The sequence below is a fragment of the Leopardus geoffroyi genome, chromosome A2, assembly GCF_018350155.1.
Source record: "Leopardus geoffroyi isolate Oge1 chromosome A2, O.geoffroyi_Oge1_pat1.0, whole genome shotgun sequence".
Taxonomy (NCBI): Eukaryota; Metazoa; Chordata; class Mammalia; order Carnivora; family Felidae; genus Leopardus; species Leopardus geoffroyi.
Genome location: NC_059331.1, coordinates 63,958,846 through 63,976,828, shown reverse-complemented (window position 1 = coordinate 63,976,828; position 17,983 = coordinate 63,958,846). Strand labels below are relative to the sequence as shown.

General features: G+C 50.5%; 1 protein-coding gene across 1 annotated transcript in view; it reads right to left on the bottom strand.

The window, feature by feature from the left end:
• ABCA13 (ATP binding cassette subfamily A member 13) overlaps positions 1 to 17,983 on the bottom strand; it is a 402,236-nt gene that overhangs the window by 116,905 nt on the left and 267,348 nt on the right. Inside the window, exons 47-48 of the mRNA XM_045494253.1 lie at positions 16,901 to 16,988; positions 12,058 to 12,166 (exon numbers count right to left, since the gene is read on the bottom strand). Of these exons, the coding sequence (XP_045350209.1) occupies positions 12,058 to 12,166; positions 16,901 to 16,988 (197 nt within the window). The remainder of the gene's footprint in view (positions 1 to 12,057; positions 12,167 to 16,900; positions 16,989 to 17,983) is intronic.

Below are 17,983 nucleotides of genomic sequence, written 5' to 3'. Positions count from 1 at the left end.
AGCTTATTATAAAATAGGCTTTGTGAGAAGAGCGTTTACCCGCCTGTAGGCTCGTGTAGGTGTTCCCAGCACGTTTAACGCAGGCCAGGCTCAGCCGTCATGTCCGGGACGGTGGGTGTGTTGTATTCACCTTCTGCTTATGATGTTTTCGACTTCAGATGAGTTTATCGGGACAAAACCCCCTTGAAATTGGAGGAAGGTCTGTGCTTCTCTGCCCAGCCCCCCTCCCTTCTCGCAGAGGCTTCCTGAAGATGCTAATTTGGGAGCACCTTCCTGAAGAGGTGGGGCCGCAGGGGAAAGAGAAAGAGAAGGCGATCCTCACGCCTTGAGCCCTTCCATACTTGTGATCAGAGAGGAGGGGCTGGCATCCGAAGTAGATGAAAACCCGCCTGAGGCTCCGTGCTGTCCGTCCTTCAGGCCGCAGGGCACCTGTGTGAGCAGCCCTGTCACACCGTGTGAGGACGCCCGTCTGCGTCTCCTTCACATCCGCAGAGCCACGGCGCAGACACCAGAGACGCCCTCCCGCATCCGGCAGTCTGTGCCGGAGCTGGGGTTCCAGACTCCGGCTGCAGGGGCCACCCCTATTTTCTCCCCTCCCTTCCGCAGATGCTTCCGATTTTCCAAGGAATGTCTGTGTGCAGAGGGAGGGGGACGAGGCAGCAGGTCCAAAGTCCCCACCTTTCTCCTTCTACAGTGTAAAGCTGCCAGCGTTTTGGGGGTGTGTTCAATTATAAAATGTTAAACTACCACGGTAGGGTTCTTATTTTGATCGGGTTGCGTGAACATCTTTTCTTAACTTCAAACTGTTGGGTCATTGCCGGGAGATCAAAAACTACCCTAATATTGGCTTTCTGTCCGCCCGTTCCTCTGTTACGAATACACTGCCCTTCACGGTCGCACATACCCTGGACCTGTCATCCTTCCCTGGCTTTAATCGAATCGAGGAGGCGGGAGTACATCTGGCCCTCGACCCACAGACGGAGCGAGCGACGGCTCCTGTGCTCAGCAGTCCCGATGTGCCAGACCCACGGCCGGACGTTTTCAGGACACAGTCTCTCACTCGGTAATCGGGCGATGAGCTCTGCGATGCACAACCCAGCAGAGTGCGCAGGAAGATCCTTGTGAGTCAGCTTGCAGCCTTCAGGAACCGGAGTCCCCTCCGGGGAAACGGAGCCCCGAGAAGCTTCCCGGCGCAGACACACCCTTGACTTCCAGAAGCCGAAACAGGAGCACACGACTGTGGCAACTGTCCCCAGCAGGTGACCTGTTCCTGACAGAGGCGGGACCCCTAAGTCGCCTCCCAGCACACAGGGCACCGGGACCCTTCCCCGTGCAAGGGACACGCTGGGTGCCACAAACACGCTAACACAACGAGAATCCCACCGGGGCAGCAGGGGACAAGCAGGAGCACTTCACCAACGGGCCGCAGGAGAGGAGCCGTCTCGTCAGCCGTCCTGCCCTGTCTGTCTGTCCTGCTCTGGAAGCTGAGTCTCGCAGGCTCTGCCCACCTGGCTCTGAGAAGGACCGGGCTACGCCAGCCCCCACCCTCCGGGCCCTCCCCCTCAGTGATTCAGAGGGGTCACAGCTTCTCATCCTGTGCTAGCTTCCAAGAGTCCTACAATTTACATATTTTACATATGGTAAATATTTAAATACACTCTTTTGAAGAGCACACAGGCTGCCTCCTTGCCCGGCAGGGAACCCCAACAGCCAGAAGACAGCCAGTGCTCCTGGCACAACGGTCCTGGGAAAAAAAAATTTTAATGTTTATTGCTTTTTGAGAGAGAGAGACAGAGACAGAGACAGAGCGTGAGCAGGGAAGGGGCAGAGAGAGAGGGAGACACAGAATCCCAAGCAGGCTCCAGGCTCCGAGCTGTCAGCACAGAGCCCAACGCGGGGCTCAAACCCACCGACTGTGAGATCATGACCTGAGCTGAAGTTAGACGCTTCACCGACTGAGCCACCCAAAGTTTACTTTGAGAGAGAGACAGAAAGTGCATGAGCAAGGGAGTGGCAGAGAGAAAGAGAGAGAGAGAGAGAGAGGGGGAGAGAGAGAGAGAGAGAGAGAGAGAATCCCAAGCAGCTCACAAGCTGTCAGCACAGAGCCTGATGCAGAATTCGAACTCATGAACCATAAGTTATCATGACCTGAGCTGAAACCAAGAGTCAGACTCTTAACCGACTGAGCCACCCAGGCGACCACAGGCACCTCTTTAAAAGGCCACCATCACCCCAAATCTCCACCATGAAAGTGAGAAACGTTCTTTGAAAAGCAAGATCCGGAGGAAAGGCCGTGCAGCGTGGTGCTCCAGAAGGAAGCCATCAGATGACCAGGAGAACCCCTCAACTTGCTTTCCGAGGCTTGAGCCCCACTGGGGTCTTCTCACCAGTTTAGGTAAGAGGACAGCACATTAGTGTCAGACAGGAACCAACAACGTTCTGGTTTTGTTCTGCTCTGGGGGACGGGAATCCGGGCACCGACCACAATGGTGGGTTGGCTGGGATTTGACACCTCCTTTCAACAAGCCCCCCCACCCCCGCCATGCAGAGTCCCTGGTGCCCAGCGGGGACACACAGGAGGTGTGTGTCCCAGGAGGTCAAAGAGGAGGCGGCCCCAAGGAGGGAGCAGGTGGGGAGTGAGCCCCCCCCTCCCCGGGAAGGACCCTGCCGATGACACAGGTGCCCTGTGCAGTGTGAGCAGCCCCCTGGCCGCAGACAGAAGCAGTGGGGGGAGGGGGTGCCCAGCAGGAACCCCGGCGGCTCTTTGGTTTACAAACGCTGCTAATTTTCACAATTTGCTAGCTTGCAATCTGCTGTCACTACATTCTGTAGGAGAGGCTCTGTGGGATCAAACGGATTTCAAATCCAAACGAACATCTCTCTACACGCGTGATGAGATTTTGCTTGTGTTTTGCAAAAAGCGGGAGAGACCGAGAGTAAGTGAGGGTCACATGTGTGTCCATTTTCTCAAAAGTGAAAGCGCCATCAGAGGAAAGGACAGAGTAGGCGGCCCTGTACCTCCCGCGGGTCCCGAGTTTCCCCAGACCCCGGAATGAGGGGCACAGGCGGAGAATCGGTGCACATGCATGACCTCTCGCCCTCCGCTACCTTCTCAGCAACGCCAGCTGCTCCTTAAAACAGTAACTGCAGAAATCAGAGCTCCTTGGGGCGCCTGGGGGGCTCACTCAGGTGAGCGTCTGACTTGAGCTCAGATCTCACGGTTTGTGGGTTCGAGCCCCGCGTGGGGCTCTGTGCTGACAGCTCGGAGCCTGGAGCCCGCTTCGGATTCTGTGTCTTCCTCTCTCTCTCTGTCCCTCCCCTGCTTGTGCTTTGTCTCTCTCTCTCTATCTCAAATATAAACATTAAAAAAATTTTTTTTAAGCAATCAGAGCTCCTCCTGCATACCCACACACAGGGCGGGGACTTGACTGTCTCGCAGATGGGCCCCTTCCCCCTCCAGGACAGGGCTTGACTTAGAGATGGGGCATCTTTGGGCGTGGGAGGCAGGCACGGGGAAGGAAACCGAGGCAGAAGGAAGTTCTATCGACTTATCTAAGGCCAAACACAGCAGAGGGAGACCTACAACCCTGATTTTCTGGATCCCAGTTTATCCATTTTACATGCAACTAGAAAAATCATTTGCAGCCTTTGATGTTCTCCTTGCAAAAACCACATTATCGCAATGGACAATCTCCATAATCGGGTGGTGATTCCCATCGTATTATGTGTGTTCAGAACTGTATTTAGGTGACAACAGCCTTGTGATGGGATCCGGGGCTGATGATGCTGGTGAGGAGTCCATGGTGAGGGGTCCGGGCTCTTCAAGGGACAGTGGTTTCAGCCCCCGAGGAGAGGGGCTCTCATGCATCGCATCAAAGGTTCCCAGAAGGAGGTTTCAACATGTAAATTCTGAATACGCTTGATTTTTCTTCGTTTGATTACTCTTATCATTTATGTTTCAGCTTCTCCACGAGCTGGCCCACGGCCATATACCAATGTATAACATCAGCTCCCTCATTTAGTATTCTCACCATGCCTTCCAGACTCTGTATATCTGTCATTTGTAAAAACACACATCTGTGCTTTTGTCTCGTATCCACTCTGACAAAAGATGCTGTCTCCAATTCAACAGTCACTGCTGGGTCCCTTCCTCTTATAAAACGGACATCTCTGTGCGCATTCACACCCAGATGTCTGTAAGCGTCTCCAGCAGAAGAACAGAGCTGCCTTATATGCGCAAAGGACTGTTTTCTTTCAGTTAATTTGCTGTGAGCCATCGGCGCGGGGTGGGGGAGGGAGGTTGGGGGGGGGCATGAAGGAAAAATGTTCGTTCGGTCCAACGGAGTATTAAGAGAAACGTATGCAATCTCCAAGAGCTGTTTCAATGGCTTTCTCTCTGTCTTCCTCCTCTTAATCTCTCCTGGAAAAAAGACTCTTTTTCCCCCTCAATATTGAGGTTAATTATTACTCTTCCCAAGGAATAAATAGATGCCAACTGTAAAAAGTTTTAAAATAAAGAGTAAAATTAAATCCTAACCTCCTTTGAAACCAGCCAGAGGGAATCATTGTTTGCACATTGATATTAATTATTTCCAAATGTCCAAGGTTTTCTCGACGTACGCGTGTTACTATCGAATTATGTTTCCCATTCTTCATCTTCGACTCCATCGATCGTTCTCGACCTTCAGGTAATGTTTTCATCACACACACGCCAACACCTGCACCTGTGTGATCCCCTGGAACCACTGTCCACCAGGGTCTTTGATTCGTTCTGTGGATTCAGTGTTTTCGTGACCTTACTTTTGGTTAATCTCTCACGTGACTGTCCTTCGGCATTCTTTTTTATTAGGAATATATCTACAACTTGTTGGGATAAGCGCTGGGTGCTGTACGTAAGCCAATTCGACAATAAATTATATTCATAAAAAAAGAAGATATCTACAGCATGTTTTTTGAGCCACGTCCAACATAAGTGTATCTTTGAGGCTTGTTTACTTTAAGACAACATCTCCATTAGGTACAGAATTGGGGGTGTACCTTTATTTTTCTTTCCGTGTTCCGTAGGCAGTATTCCCTTACCCTCTGGCTTTTGAGGTTGTGATTAAAAAGTAAGAGGCCAGGTTCTGGTTTCTCTAAGATGGGCTAGCCCCCGTCTTGCCAGGTCCCCTCCCTTACGAGGACCCAGACATCACACACCAGCTGGAAAGAAGGCGGCAGGTGTCTGGGGCCCTCGGGACATGGGGAACAGCGTGGCGGGTGGCAGTGAACTTCCTGGTGTCCTTGCAGCTTCCTGTGTATCCCAGACAAGCCACTACAGAAGCCCGCAAAACGGGAACCGTCAGGAGCAGTAGAATGTGACAGCCACACGTGTCTACCCAGAACCACTGCCGAGGAAACTAGATGGAGGGATACACTGAGGACAGCGCAAATAAATCAAAACAGAATCCCGAAAAGCTGATCAAGCCTCTCAAACGGAAGCAAGAAGAAACAGAGGAAACAAAATCAACAATGAAGTGTCAGAATTAAGCTCACAGGTGGGTAAAGCCCATGCACTGTGAGCATCTCTGTCAAAAGGCAGAGCTCGGTACAGTGTGAGCCCCAACCTTCAGAGCCTCAAAATACCGGAATCAAAACCTTACCCCGCTGAAAGGAGACATGGACAAATCCACTGTTATATTTAGGCATTTCAATACCTCCGCCTCTGCATTTATGGAACCCAAGGACAGAAAACCAGCCAAGATATGGATGCACTGGGGCCCACAACCACCCACAGAGCTGTGGAATACACATTTCGAATCACCCGTGGAATCGGCCCCCGGACAGACCACATCTGGACCTCATAACAAACCTCAGCCAAACCTAAAATAATTAAAATATGCAGAATGCATTCTCTGACCACAGTGAATCGAACTAGAAATCAATGAGAGAAAGACAGCAGGCAAATCTCAAAAACCTAGAATTTAAACAACGCTCTTCAAAATAACCCCTGGGTGAAAGAGGAGGTCTCAGAGGGAATTTTTCAGAGTCAGAAGCTGGTCTTTTATTTGTATTACTTTAAAACTAATTGGATTTTGCTATTTATAGCTTTATTTAAAAAAAAAATGCTGCCTTTATCTTTGAACCTTTGAACATTCAGCAGGATTGCTTATCGATGATTCCTATTTCCAGAGCTCCCAGCTCAGGAATTTTGCCAGGATCACGGCAAACCCTCCCACTGGCTCAGACTTGTTTTGTTTGGTTCTTAATGATGGTTTTCTTCTGACATCGCTGTTTGTTCCCTTAATCAGTGTCCGTCCGCTTCCTTTCTCCCCCTAATTCCTCTGCTTCTCTTCCCGGTGTCAGTTCTGCTATCATCTTTTTCCTCTGTGTTCTTAGAGAATATTTCGTGGTTACCCCTTTACATCAAAAATTCTGAGTGAGGGAGAGAGCTCGTTGATCAATAATGTGCTTCTCTGTATCCAGGGAAAATGTGTATTACCATCTGGTCTTAGCCAGCTCCTTTGTTACTGAAATGTATCTGACATGGAACATTGTGTCCGTTTAAGGTGTACAACTGCGGATTCGATACATGTATATACCGCAGGATGCTTGCCGTGGGGTAACAGCCAGCTTTCTTTTTCATCTCAGCCTGGCCTCTCTGTCTTATCTGTTTTCTCCTGTTTCCCAGAGTTCACACATTTCCTGGTGCTCCTGTGGGGGTAAACTCACAAGATGTGGACCAGGACAAGACCTTCTGGGGGTGTGCAGCGTCCCCTCCCTGGGGCGTGGGGCATTTCCCGGTCGCCAGGCTGGGTGTGACGGCTGTGACTTGCCCGTCTGTTGCTGTCCCTCCTTGATCTGGGCAAAGGGGAGGCTGGTCCTGATGCTGCTCTGAGCTTGGAGTCCTCACATCCTAGGATGTCTCCGCACCGTCCCCACGTGCTCGCGAGTATCTCCAGACCCTTAACGTTCAGGCTGGAGGTCACTGATGACAGCTGGTTCCCAATACCCGCAAGCTGTTCCTTCAGCAGCTCTGCTAAACAGATCTGACATGACCTCCAGTTCTCACGCTGGGGGGTCTCTCGTTAGGAACTGAGGTGCGTGCCTGGAGGCTTTATCTTAGTGTAAGTAATGCAGGGCAAGCCATTATCTGTGTCACTCCTTGCTCCTGGGCTCATCCCTGCCCTGACTATGGGCACATCATCATCCCCACAAGCAAGCTGCGCTGACCTTGCCCACTTCCTCCCCGGGGCTCCTGGCACCCCAGTGAGCTGTGGCCTCCAGAGGATACAGATGGAAAGGGACCAATGAGGAGGAAGGCTGGGTGGGAAGAAGAAGAGGTTTTTCTGGCTCTGGACGCACAGCTGTCCCGCCCCGCCCCCAGCAGGTGTCTCGAGGTGGCAGGTGGTCCCAGCACGTGAGCACAAGGGGGCAGTGAGGGTGAGACTCTTTACCTGATCCCCACATACACTTTATCCCCCTGCTTCAGGGATGAAATTATCCTCGAGGCCCGAAGGTCCCCAGGGTGGCCTGGTGTTTCCCAAACTTGGCTGTCCATGGGCATCACCTGGGTCATTTAAAATCTCCTGACATTCAGATCTGAATCTCTCTTGGGTCTGCAATGGAAATCTGTATTGCTCAAAATTCTCAGGTGACACCAATGTGCACACAGTGGGACCACTGTGGATCTAGCCCACACGATCCACAACAGCCAAACTAGGGTAAGAGCCCAGGTGTCCGTCGACTGATGAACTGATAAGGACACCAGTCTAGATGTAGACGTAGATGTTATAGATACAGATACAGATACAAATATAGATACAGATACAGATATAGATATAGATGTATACATACAAAGGAGTATTACTCAGAGATGAAAAAGAATGAAATCTTGCCATTTGCAAAAACGTGGATGGAACTGGAGGGTATTATGCTGAGCAAAATAAGTCAGAGGAAGACAAATACCGAAAAACCACTCGTATGTGGAACTTAAGGAACAGCAGATGAACGTAGGGGAAGGGAAGGAAAAATAAGTTAAAAACAGAGAGGGAGGCAAACCATAAGAGACTCTTACATACAGAGAACACACTGAGGGTTGATGGGGGAGAGGTGGCCGGGGGATGGGCTAAATGGATGATGGGCATTAGGGAGGGTGCTTGTTGGGATGAGCGCTGGGTGTCGTATGTCCTGAAGCCAAGACTACACTGTACATTACCTGACTAGAATTTAAATAAAAACCTGGGGAATAAGAAAGAAGAGAGCAGCTAGAGCAGGAAGAACTCAGACACATGGTGCAGGACTGAAGGGTCATGTGAGGTGGCCTGTGAGGGACAGACAGGGTTGGCTTGGTGTTTTGCTTTTGGTTTTCTGTGAGTTCCCCCCAGGGGGGATGACGGACAACTGGACAGCATAGGGGACACACGTACAACGGGGGAACGAGCCGTGCAGATGGAGAGAAGATCCTGGGGAAGGGAGCACGGGAACCTGTGCGGACGACGGCCAAGGGCCCGTGTGGCTGCCCGGGGAGGGGAGAGATGAGGGGCTGAGCTGGGGGGACCCTGTGGTCACAGTGAGAGTCTGGTTTTTATCGTAAGAAATACAGGAATCCAGAGGGATGCCATGATCACAGGGATAGGTCCACCGAGGGCACTTCCGGAGACCTAAGCCTTGGGGCCAGGGTCAAGGGGAGCACAGGGGCCCCACAAGGGGCTGGGGCCGGCACCAGGCAAGAGCAGGTGGTGCCCGGGCCGGGTGAGCATTGGTGAGAATAGGCACACTCAGGATTTCAAGTGCAGAAGGGACAAGACTTGCCAAATGCCCATGGGGTGTGCGTGGAAAAGCAAAGTTCAGATCTGGCGTTTGACCTCAACTGACTGAATTTCCCTGGGAACCCTGAGAAGTGTTATGTGACACGCAGCATGGCTAGGCTGCCGATGCAGAGCCCAGGAAGGAACAAAGCCTCTGACGTGGAATCCACTCTGCGTCCCTCTCATCTCTGGGCGAGCTCCCACGCCCACGCCTGTCCCCCAGGCTGCGGGGAGCACTGGTAAAGTCCTCGTCCCGATCCCCAGGCGGGTCCAGCCACGCTGCAGTCACGGAGCACACCTGGGCGGCACTCACAGCCAGGCAGGAGGAGAGCTCTGCCTGGGAGAACTCACGGTGGGTGTGTACGAGACACATGTATTCCTCGTAAGTCAGTGCACGCCTGCCGGTAGTTGGCAAAATCCTGCCCGTTGAACGGGCCACCTGTAGTCTGCCCTGTGTTGAGTTTTATGCTTATAATTACGGGCTCTGACAAGCCGCCAACCCCCCAGGACCCAGCAAGGTGGCCGACCTGGGCTCTGGAGACTCCTATCAGGTGGCCTGGGTCAGCAGCCAGAAAGTCCCTTAATCCCTAAGGCAGGGATGTCTGTGTCCCCAAGACCTGTCACAGGACTGCAGTGATGAGAGCAGGCTGCGTGTCTGTGCGGTATGGTGATCACGCATTCAGCTGGCGGTGCCTGGGGTGGGGTCCGGTTCTGGGGGGCCACTGGGGCACAGGCTCTGGGGGGGGCCACTGGGGCACAGGCTCTGGGGCCCAGTTCTGGGGGCTGCCGGGACACAGGCTCTGCTCTCAGGGGCTCATCCAAGCTCCACGCGAGGCAAGCAGTTGTTTGTCTGCAGCCACGGAGCACACAGCTGCAGCCCGGCTTATCCCCGGATGAACAGGAAGCATCCGGGACGTAGAGAGCGTTTCTGCTCAGAGCCTTGCCTACGAGCTCTGTGCCGCATCACCCCACTGGGGTGCTGTGACTTGTGCGCTCCCTACTTACCGCACAAACCTTCCTGCCCCGTGACGACTGCATAAACAAGGCAAATGAGAACTGAAGTTCTGACATAAACAAAGTATTTATGTTTCCAGTAACAGAGGATAAATGCATTTTGCAAGGCAGCACAACTTCTCCACAGAGCCCCCTCCTTTCAAGAGGGATGGACGTCATCGGGGGCATCTGGTCACCAGGAAGCAGTGACATGAGACACGAGTGACCGACACCGGCATCGGTCAGCATTGCTCCCGTGACCCCGGGCAGTGACCCACAACACAGGGGCTCAACCAAGACTGTGGCTCACAACTGGAACCCAAGGTAAGGCTTGTATGTGTAACTCAAGCTCTTAGGAGTCAAAGTACATTTTGGTAGTGACACAATCCAGTCATTCAGGAAGGGACATTTGGTCAGTCGCCTGGGGCACAGCAGAGCGGTATTTCTTAGGTGTGTGAGGTGTGCGAGGGTCCCCTGCAGAAATTTAACGCCCGTGGTGTCATTTCACGTCCTATCGGTGTTGTAAGGTGGGCCGCATTAGCCTACTTCACTGATGGGAAAACCGAGGTTCGGGGAAATCACCCAGTGGCAGTGACTCTGGGTAGGTTAAGTCACGGGGCCAGGATGTGGCTCTAGGTCCTGCTGACAACAGAGGCTCTGCTGTCCTCCTCCAGCTAAGCGAGAGGTCACTTCCGAGGGGCATGGATAGAAGTGCTTTCCGGGGGGACCTTCCCCAACAAGGAACTTTGAACCTTGGGCGAAAGTATGGCCGAGAGCTACTGTAGGTGTTGGAAACGCAAGAGAATCAGAGCAGCCTTTCAAGTTCCGTGGGGGAGTCCAGTCTGACCTCCTCATGAGAGACCACTGAGGTTGTCTGGGGCCAAATTCTGCTTGACCTTGTCTGACGGAGTGAGGGCTGTGCACTTTACTTAGTAGACAGCCTTTATGTATATTTGGGAACGAGAATGCCATGAGCAGAGTAATGCCCTAGAAAGAACAATCTGGCGGTGCCTGGCTGGCTTAGTCGGTCAAGCTCTGACCCTTTTGGCTCAGGTCATGATCTCAGGGTTCGTGAGATCGACCCCCACATTGGGCTCTGTGGTAACACACAAAGTCTGCTTGGGATTCTCTCTCTCTCTCTCTCCGCCCCTCCTCCCCTCAAAATAAATAAACATTAAAAAAAAAAAAAAAAGAACAATCTGGAAGCCATGTGTGGGAGGGCAGAGAGTTGGCTACAATCAAGAGACCTACTGGAAGTCTGTTGCTAGCAGTTGGGAAGGAATCCGTGTAAGACTAGTGTGACTGTGGAGAAAAGAAAAGAAATTCTAGCATCCAGACAGATGGGGAGAAAGGGTTCAGGTGTTAGTTCTGGGGAAAGGAGAGAATTTAAAGGTCTGCTGTCCGCCATTCGAGGAGCTCGCACGGTTTTTTCCACTTTTCCTAGGCATGCGCATTTTTACTTTTTATATTACCTGTTCTCGTTCCAACATAATTACGCTGTCACAAAATAACTAAATCCTGTTTTATGAAAACATTGGTGGGTAAGGGAAAACCAATATGGAAGTAAAAGATAAGGCTGGGGTAAAGGGAGAACACATGGGGGTAACTGCGTCGCACTGACTTCCGTGGCAACTTATGCTTCAACAGGTGTATCTTGTGAATAAATCACGATGGGTATGGCTTGTTGGTCTTTAGAGAATTCATTTCTTTCTCTTTTTCAAGAAACTGAAAGAATTTGATTATTACAATTCATCCCACCCAAGGGAAGCAAATAACACCCCTTTAAATCAATAAATTCACCCTGGATTCCAGAAGTGAACATGGGTCCGTTTTTCAAAATAAGTCATTTTCAAATAAATACTAAATAATGTCAGTGTGTCAAAATGTAAGTCCATGATCAGCTCAGATCATTGATGAGTTAAGACCAGATTACGATGTTCACCTTTCCAACAATAAGGGTGATCTGTACTTTCTACAAAAAGAAATTATTCTTGCTTCCATAAGATACTGACATCACTAGGAGAGAACCCTCAGCCATCTTTCTACCCCTCACGGTACAGAGATCATATCTGCAAGACAGTAAAGGGGGTGAATGACACCAGTCAGAGGCAGATAGGGTCTGCCACTTTGCCTGTATTTATACACAAAGAGGCTGCCAAGTTGAAGCGCTCTCATCACGCTTCACATTGGTGGGCTTGATCTTTTCTGCTTCTTTCACCTTTCAAAGCACTGTCTTACGACAGCAGTGAATTATATAATGCACAGAAAAGAATGTTACCGTATTGTCTCCAGTCCGCAGCAGGGGGTAGGTGTGTCCACAATATAAGGTTGTTCAGATGATTTAAGTAGGACGGGAGGGAATGAAAACCCTTCTGACTGTACCACACCTAAAACAGAAAGATAGAGTAATGGCTCTCGTGAAATTAGCCCCTAAGTCTTTGTCAGCTACTCCCAGACACCAGGGACGTGTGTCCATTAGCTTCAAAGCACCTGAACGTGGGACTCAGGGCAATGTCCCCGCACGGCTGGCAGTGAGCAGTAAATTTCAGTCTGCTAATTTTATATTTATCTCAAGCATATAATTTCCAGCTAAAAATAGACGAATTTTCCCCAGAACAAATGTGAATGTTGCTCTATAATTATATTCTCACAGCAAAAAAGGAACCTGAACCCATCATTTTTTTTCTTCTTTCTCGGTTGGTAAGCTAATAAAATTTGACCTGCAAATTAAAAGCGGAGAAAATGATCAGGGGGAAGAAAAAAAAAAGAAAGACATGATTACTTTCAAGTTAATAACTGAATGTGGGACCTTATTTCTCAAAATAAATTGCACTGAGCATTTGCTGAGCATGGAGAATAAAAGAGTGCACCTGTCAGATAGGAGAGAGAAGGAAGGAGGCAAGAACAGGAGACAGACAATGTTATGAAAGCTGGGACGGGATGTAGCAGAACCAACACCAATGGAACCATCAGTATCTATAGTCCAAGATATCAATATTTTAATAGACAGGTTTTTAAAAAAATGTACTGTTTGGAAAGCTGGGGAGTGTCTTCGAGAAATCTAATGAACCACCTGGCAGCTTCTGGTCTTAATTCCATCGACGGGACAGCTCATTTCTCCAGACAGCGCTGTCTTTCGTGACAGACGACGTTGCCTGCAGACTGTAGAACCGTCCCCAAAAAGTCAGCACTCGGAGGAACGCATCCAAGTCCGCCACAGTCTGCAGAGTTAGGGTCACACCCCAGGGGCTTCGAACAGGCTTTCTTCTCCTCGGTCTTCCCACCAGGGCCCTGGGAGCAGCTACTGTGCTCCCGGGAACGGCTAAGTGATGAACTATTGCTCGTGTGGTGTAAAAAAACAAGAACCAAAACTTGCCTACAAGACAAGCCTTTCTCAGGCATCCCACTTCAAGAAGCAATTCAGAAAACAGACCCGTATCTCTTCCACACCACCTGGCACGGCTCACCTCCTTCTTCACATAGTTGAAGTTCATAGAGAAATTTTTGCCAGTTGTTTTTTTTTTAGACACCAGCTCGCCTGGGCCCTACTAACTACAGAACCCAGGATGTCCTGTGGTCGTCAAGGGAGAGCCTACACAGATCTAAGACTGTGTAACAAATTCTTTTACATATACATCAGCAAGTGGGTGACAGAGAAATCTGGAAATTACAGGAGAAAAACTTTAAAGAAACTGTACGAAACTGAAAACGTGGGGGCCAAACTACGCGGTAACAACACCTCTGTAAAATTGTCACCTGCGGTAACTTCCAAGGTCAAAATGGCCCAGCACACTCCTTGACTTGGGTTGTGGAGATCAGGAGGCAGAAAGTCAAGAGACGGCCCCAGAATGGAGACCAAGTCAGGGGGATGGCAGCCAGAAACTCCTCGAAGAACCCGGAAGGGTGGTCGTGCTAACTGATGCTCTCCGGGGACAGAAGGTCATCTGGGAACCTCAGGGGTGACGCCCGTGGTACCCTGACATCACCCGAACCCCACTGGGTAACTGTAGAGAGAGCGGCGTGTCTCAGAAAGAACCAAGCGGATACACGGCAAGCCCACGGGGCGTCACGCAGGGTGGACCACACAGCAAATGGCAAGGCCTCTGAGCCCAGCTCTCTACGGGCAGGAAGCAGCCAGACAAGCTGCCCAAAAGGTGTATTTCCAAATGTCGTCTTCACGGGTACCCATCCCGGGTGATGGAGAAACGACTGACAGAGAGCAGTCAGTGGCCACGGAGAGTGTGGAAGTGGGGAGCACCCCCCAGGGAGGGACACCTGGACCGCGTGCCACGCACAGCCCACAGCAGCCCGGTCCCACGGACGCGGGAACTACATGAATGCGCATCCCCTGTTCATGGCAACAATGGCTTGGTTGTCAGCCGCAAGAATTCTCTCGGCAAGGGTTGATGACTTCACAGAGTTTGCCGCATTCTCGAACTTCATCTCAGCTCTGTACACTGGCCCTTACTTGGGAGACATTTACAATTCTGTAGGTAAGCAACGCACGCTTCAGGGTCATCTGAAAATTAACATTTCAGACTTAGCAGGGTCCAAAGGACTCTCTTTCTCTCTCTCTTTTTCCTTTTTCTTTTCTTTTCTCTTCTTCTCTTTTCTTTTCTTTTCCTTCTTGCTTTCTTTGTTTCTTTCTTCCTTCCCTTCCTTCCCTTCCTTCCTTCATTTCTCTTTTCTGAAGAATGATATTTCTATGTTCTGGAAATAAGCTGTGGGATTTCCTTCACCGCCTGACCATACAACAGGACGCAGGAGAATCCAGTAACTGGCAGAGGAAGTTAATCTGCTTCAAGAACACATTACGATAGCTCAAAACAAAACTTTCATGTCAGGAATCATGAGCAATAGTTTCTCAGGAAAGCAACTAAGTATTGTGAAAAGAAAAAAACACCATTGGATGGATGTTCAGATGCCCACAATTCCGCTGCAAATCAGAGAAGGTGTGCCAAACCCCAGGCAGGGAAACGTGCCTTCTGATCGGAAGTGCATACATTCTAGAAGGTGTATTGATCAAACACGCTAAACACTCCAGGTGTGAGCTAAGCAGCTCGCGAAGCTCCCAGGACAGACATTCTACAATATGATACGTTTATTCATCTCAAGCCTATTTCCATGCAAATTCTCCATTCTCTCTACAAAAAAGACTGAGAACCGTGCGGAGTCTTGCGAACGTGCCCTGAAACCCAGAGTAAAGGGCTGTAGCTAATTACTGAAAAGCAAATGCAATAATCTGACCTGACATGAGCCGCCCACCACACGTCGGGAACCGCGGACAGCAGGTGCCTTTCCCAGCCTGCTGCGGTCCCCTGATTCCCGGGCCTCCTGAAAAGGAGCCCATGGCCCCAAGGGCTGGATCCCACCCCGCTGCACGTCCGTGCCTGGCAAAGTACACGCCAAACAACATGAGAAACCGCAGAAGTCACTGCTCAAAACACGTCAGCACAGAAGACTAACCCGAGAGGAACGGGGTCAGGTAAACGCATGAATCACGCACCCTCATCACCAACGCAGAGATCCGGGGAAGTCCTAGGCCCTAAGCATCTGCAAGCAAAGAACAGGGACCCGCTAGGAAGAATGTTCTAGGCTGGTATAGATTAAAAAGGTAAAAAAATCATAGAGGAAATGAACAGATTCTCTCTACCAACTTGGCATATTTGAATACCGGCCATGTCCTATGTTCAAGAAGCCAGCGAATACATTTTAGGTGATTTTTCTACCAACGTATGAATCTTGGTATTCATACCTTTTCATATCGAGCTATAAATCTTCTCCTCTGTGTTGCCTGCAAAGGAAGAGATCCCTAAAGGAGGGCTCTCTGACCATGTCTACACAATGACTTAAATTCTTCGTCAGCAGTTACCTCGTGAAATATGACTGTCACAACTTCCTTCGGGGATCATAGCGTGAAGCATGAATGTTAATACGTTCCTCACAGATTACCTACTGAAATACCCGTACAGATCCTTGACGGCACTGAGCAAAGGCCCAGCATGCACCTGCCCTCACCTTTCCAGGTTCCCTTGAACCACGGAAGTCCCACCACAACGCAGGGAGGGCGCCTGCCTGAGCTCGCAAAGGCTGACCTTACTGCATTAATTATACAACGGGGATTTGCAAAGAGACCTAACACCACCGCAATCGACTCTTTCCAGATTCTCTTCTCAGGCGAGACCCACATCAAACTTGTTCACCAATCATTGGGAACAAAAGCTTTGAATCTCTGGTCTTTTCCCCTCTGAAGACTGGGTTGACTTCTTTCCTTGGAGAAGCTTCTGCTGTGACTGACCGCCTCTGAGCTCCCACTGGTGGGTAAAGGCATCTTTCCTCTATTCCAGTTTTAAATGGGCATTTTAAAAACGCCCATTCTCCTACAACTGAAGAGCCCATTGACAAATTCTCAGCGATGCCAAGGGAAACATTTCTAGTTCGCTGGGACGGTCCCAGCAGGGCTTGAAAACCCAGACCCCTACACGCGGTCCTGGGGAGACAGAAACCTCTCCTCTGTGCTGGCTCTGGGTCCATGCAGCCTTCTGCTAGGAGGGGAACTTAAGTGCATAATGGAAGAGCTCCTTAGCCACCAGGGAAATTAGGGGTGTCTTCAGTTATTCTGACAATGGGCGTGGTTAAAAATAGATTATTGGGGCGCCCGCGTGGCTCAATCAATTAATCGTCCAACTGTCGATTTGAGCTCAGGTCACAATCTCACGGTCGTGAGATCAAGTCCCATGTTGGGCTCCACAATGCAGAGCCTGCTTGGGATTCTCTGTCTCCTTGTCTCTCTCTGCCCCGCCCCTGCTCATGTGTTCACACTCTCTCTCTCAAAATAAATAAACGTTAAAAATAAGTAACTAAATAAATACATACATACATGATTGTGTTTTCATTTCCTCTAGTCCCCTCGGGCGAATTCTGTTCTTAACAAAAAGCAGTAAAGCTACTCGCTACATTGCTCTATGGTCTAAAGGTAAGTGACTCACTTTCTCTTTTGTTAACTGTTTTTATTTAGGCAGCAAACGCTGGGGCTTGCTCTCAGGCCCACAAACGTATCTGCACACCGAGCTTCCCCCGACGCTTTCTAACACGAGAAGAAAGAAGAGGAAAGTTATTACCTTTGCCACAGAGTTTCCTTCTGACGTGTTTGCATCTGCACCTTGAACTTGATCGGGGATCCGCACTCCAAAAGACCAGCCTCCAAGCCTGTTAACAGTAACAGGTGTTAGTGCTTTAATCAGTGAGCCCGGACGTCCCACCAGAGGGCACTGTGTCACAGTTAACTAGTCAGGATAGCCTGAGGACAGCAGCCCCCTGAGCGTCCAGCCTTGGTGACACGACCACACAGGTGCTCCGAGCACAGAAGGACACGGCCCAGAGCCAGGCGTCCAGGGAGGACCCCACACACCCAGCAGGCACAGCTAAGGCTCGCCAGGGACGACCCTGTCATGTTACAAAGTGTCCTTCCCAGAACTCACGGTTTGTCAGGAGGCGCCGCCCTGCCCAGGACACGGATTGATCACCTGCATGCTAACGACTTTATTTACTGGTCATCCCTCCCGCACACCAGCTATTCCGATTTACCCGATCCATCCCACAATTCCCAGCCACCCCGCTTGGCATCATTTTGTCTTCCACACTCGGGCCTCTCCCGTCTTCAACACAAACGTCACCTCGTCAGGAAGGCGTCCCAGGGAACGCCAGCTGGGGCACGCTCCTCCTCTGTGGGGTTCTCACAGTGCCTGACATTTCCAACCATCCTATCAACCCTCACCCTGGGTTTAATGGTCTGTTTAGTGTATCGTTTACACAGCTGTGTGCATTCTCCCGGGTGGGGACTACACCTTGTGTCCCCATATCGCATGGGCCGTGTAGCATCTGGAAACCATTCAGCTTCCAAAAATACTGGGCGTGAGAAATCAAGGCACAAATTATTTGGGTTATTTGGCCTGGACTACACTAGTAAAAGTTGTTGAAAAGGTGGAGCTGGGGGTGGGGGGCGCCAGGGGACTCAGTCGGTTAAGCGTCCTACTCTCGGTTTCGGCTCAGGTCGCGATCTCACGGTTTCACGAGTTTGAGCCCCGCATCGGCCTCTGTGTTGGCGGCACGGAGGCTGCTTGAGATTCTCTCTCTCCTTCTCTCTGCCCCTCCCCCACTCTCACTGTCTCTCTCTCTCAAATAAAATAAAATAGGGGCGCCTG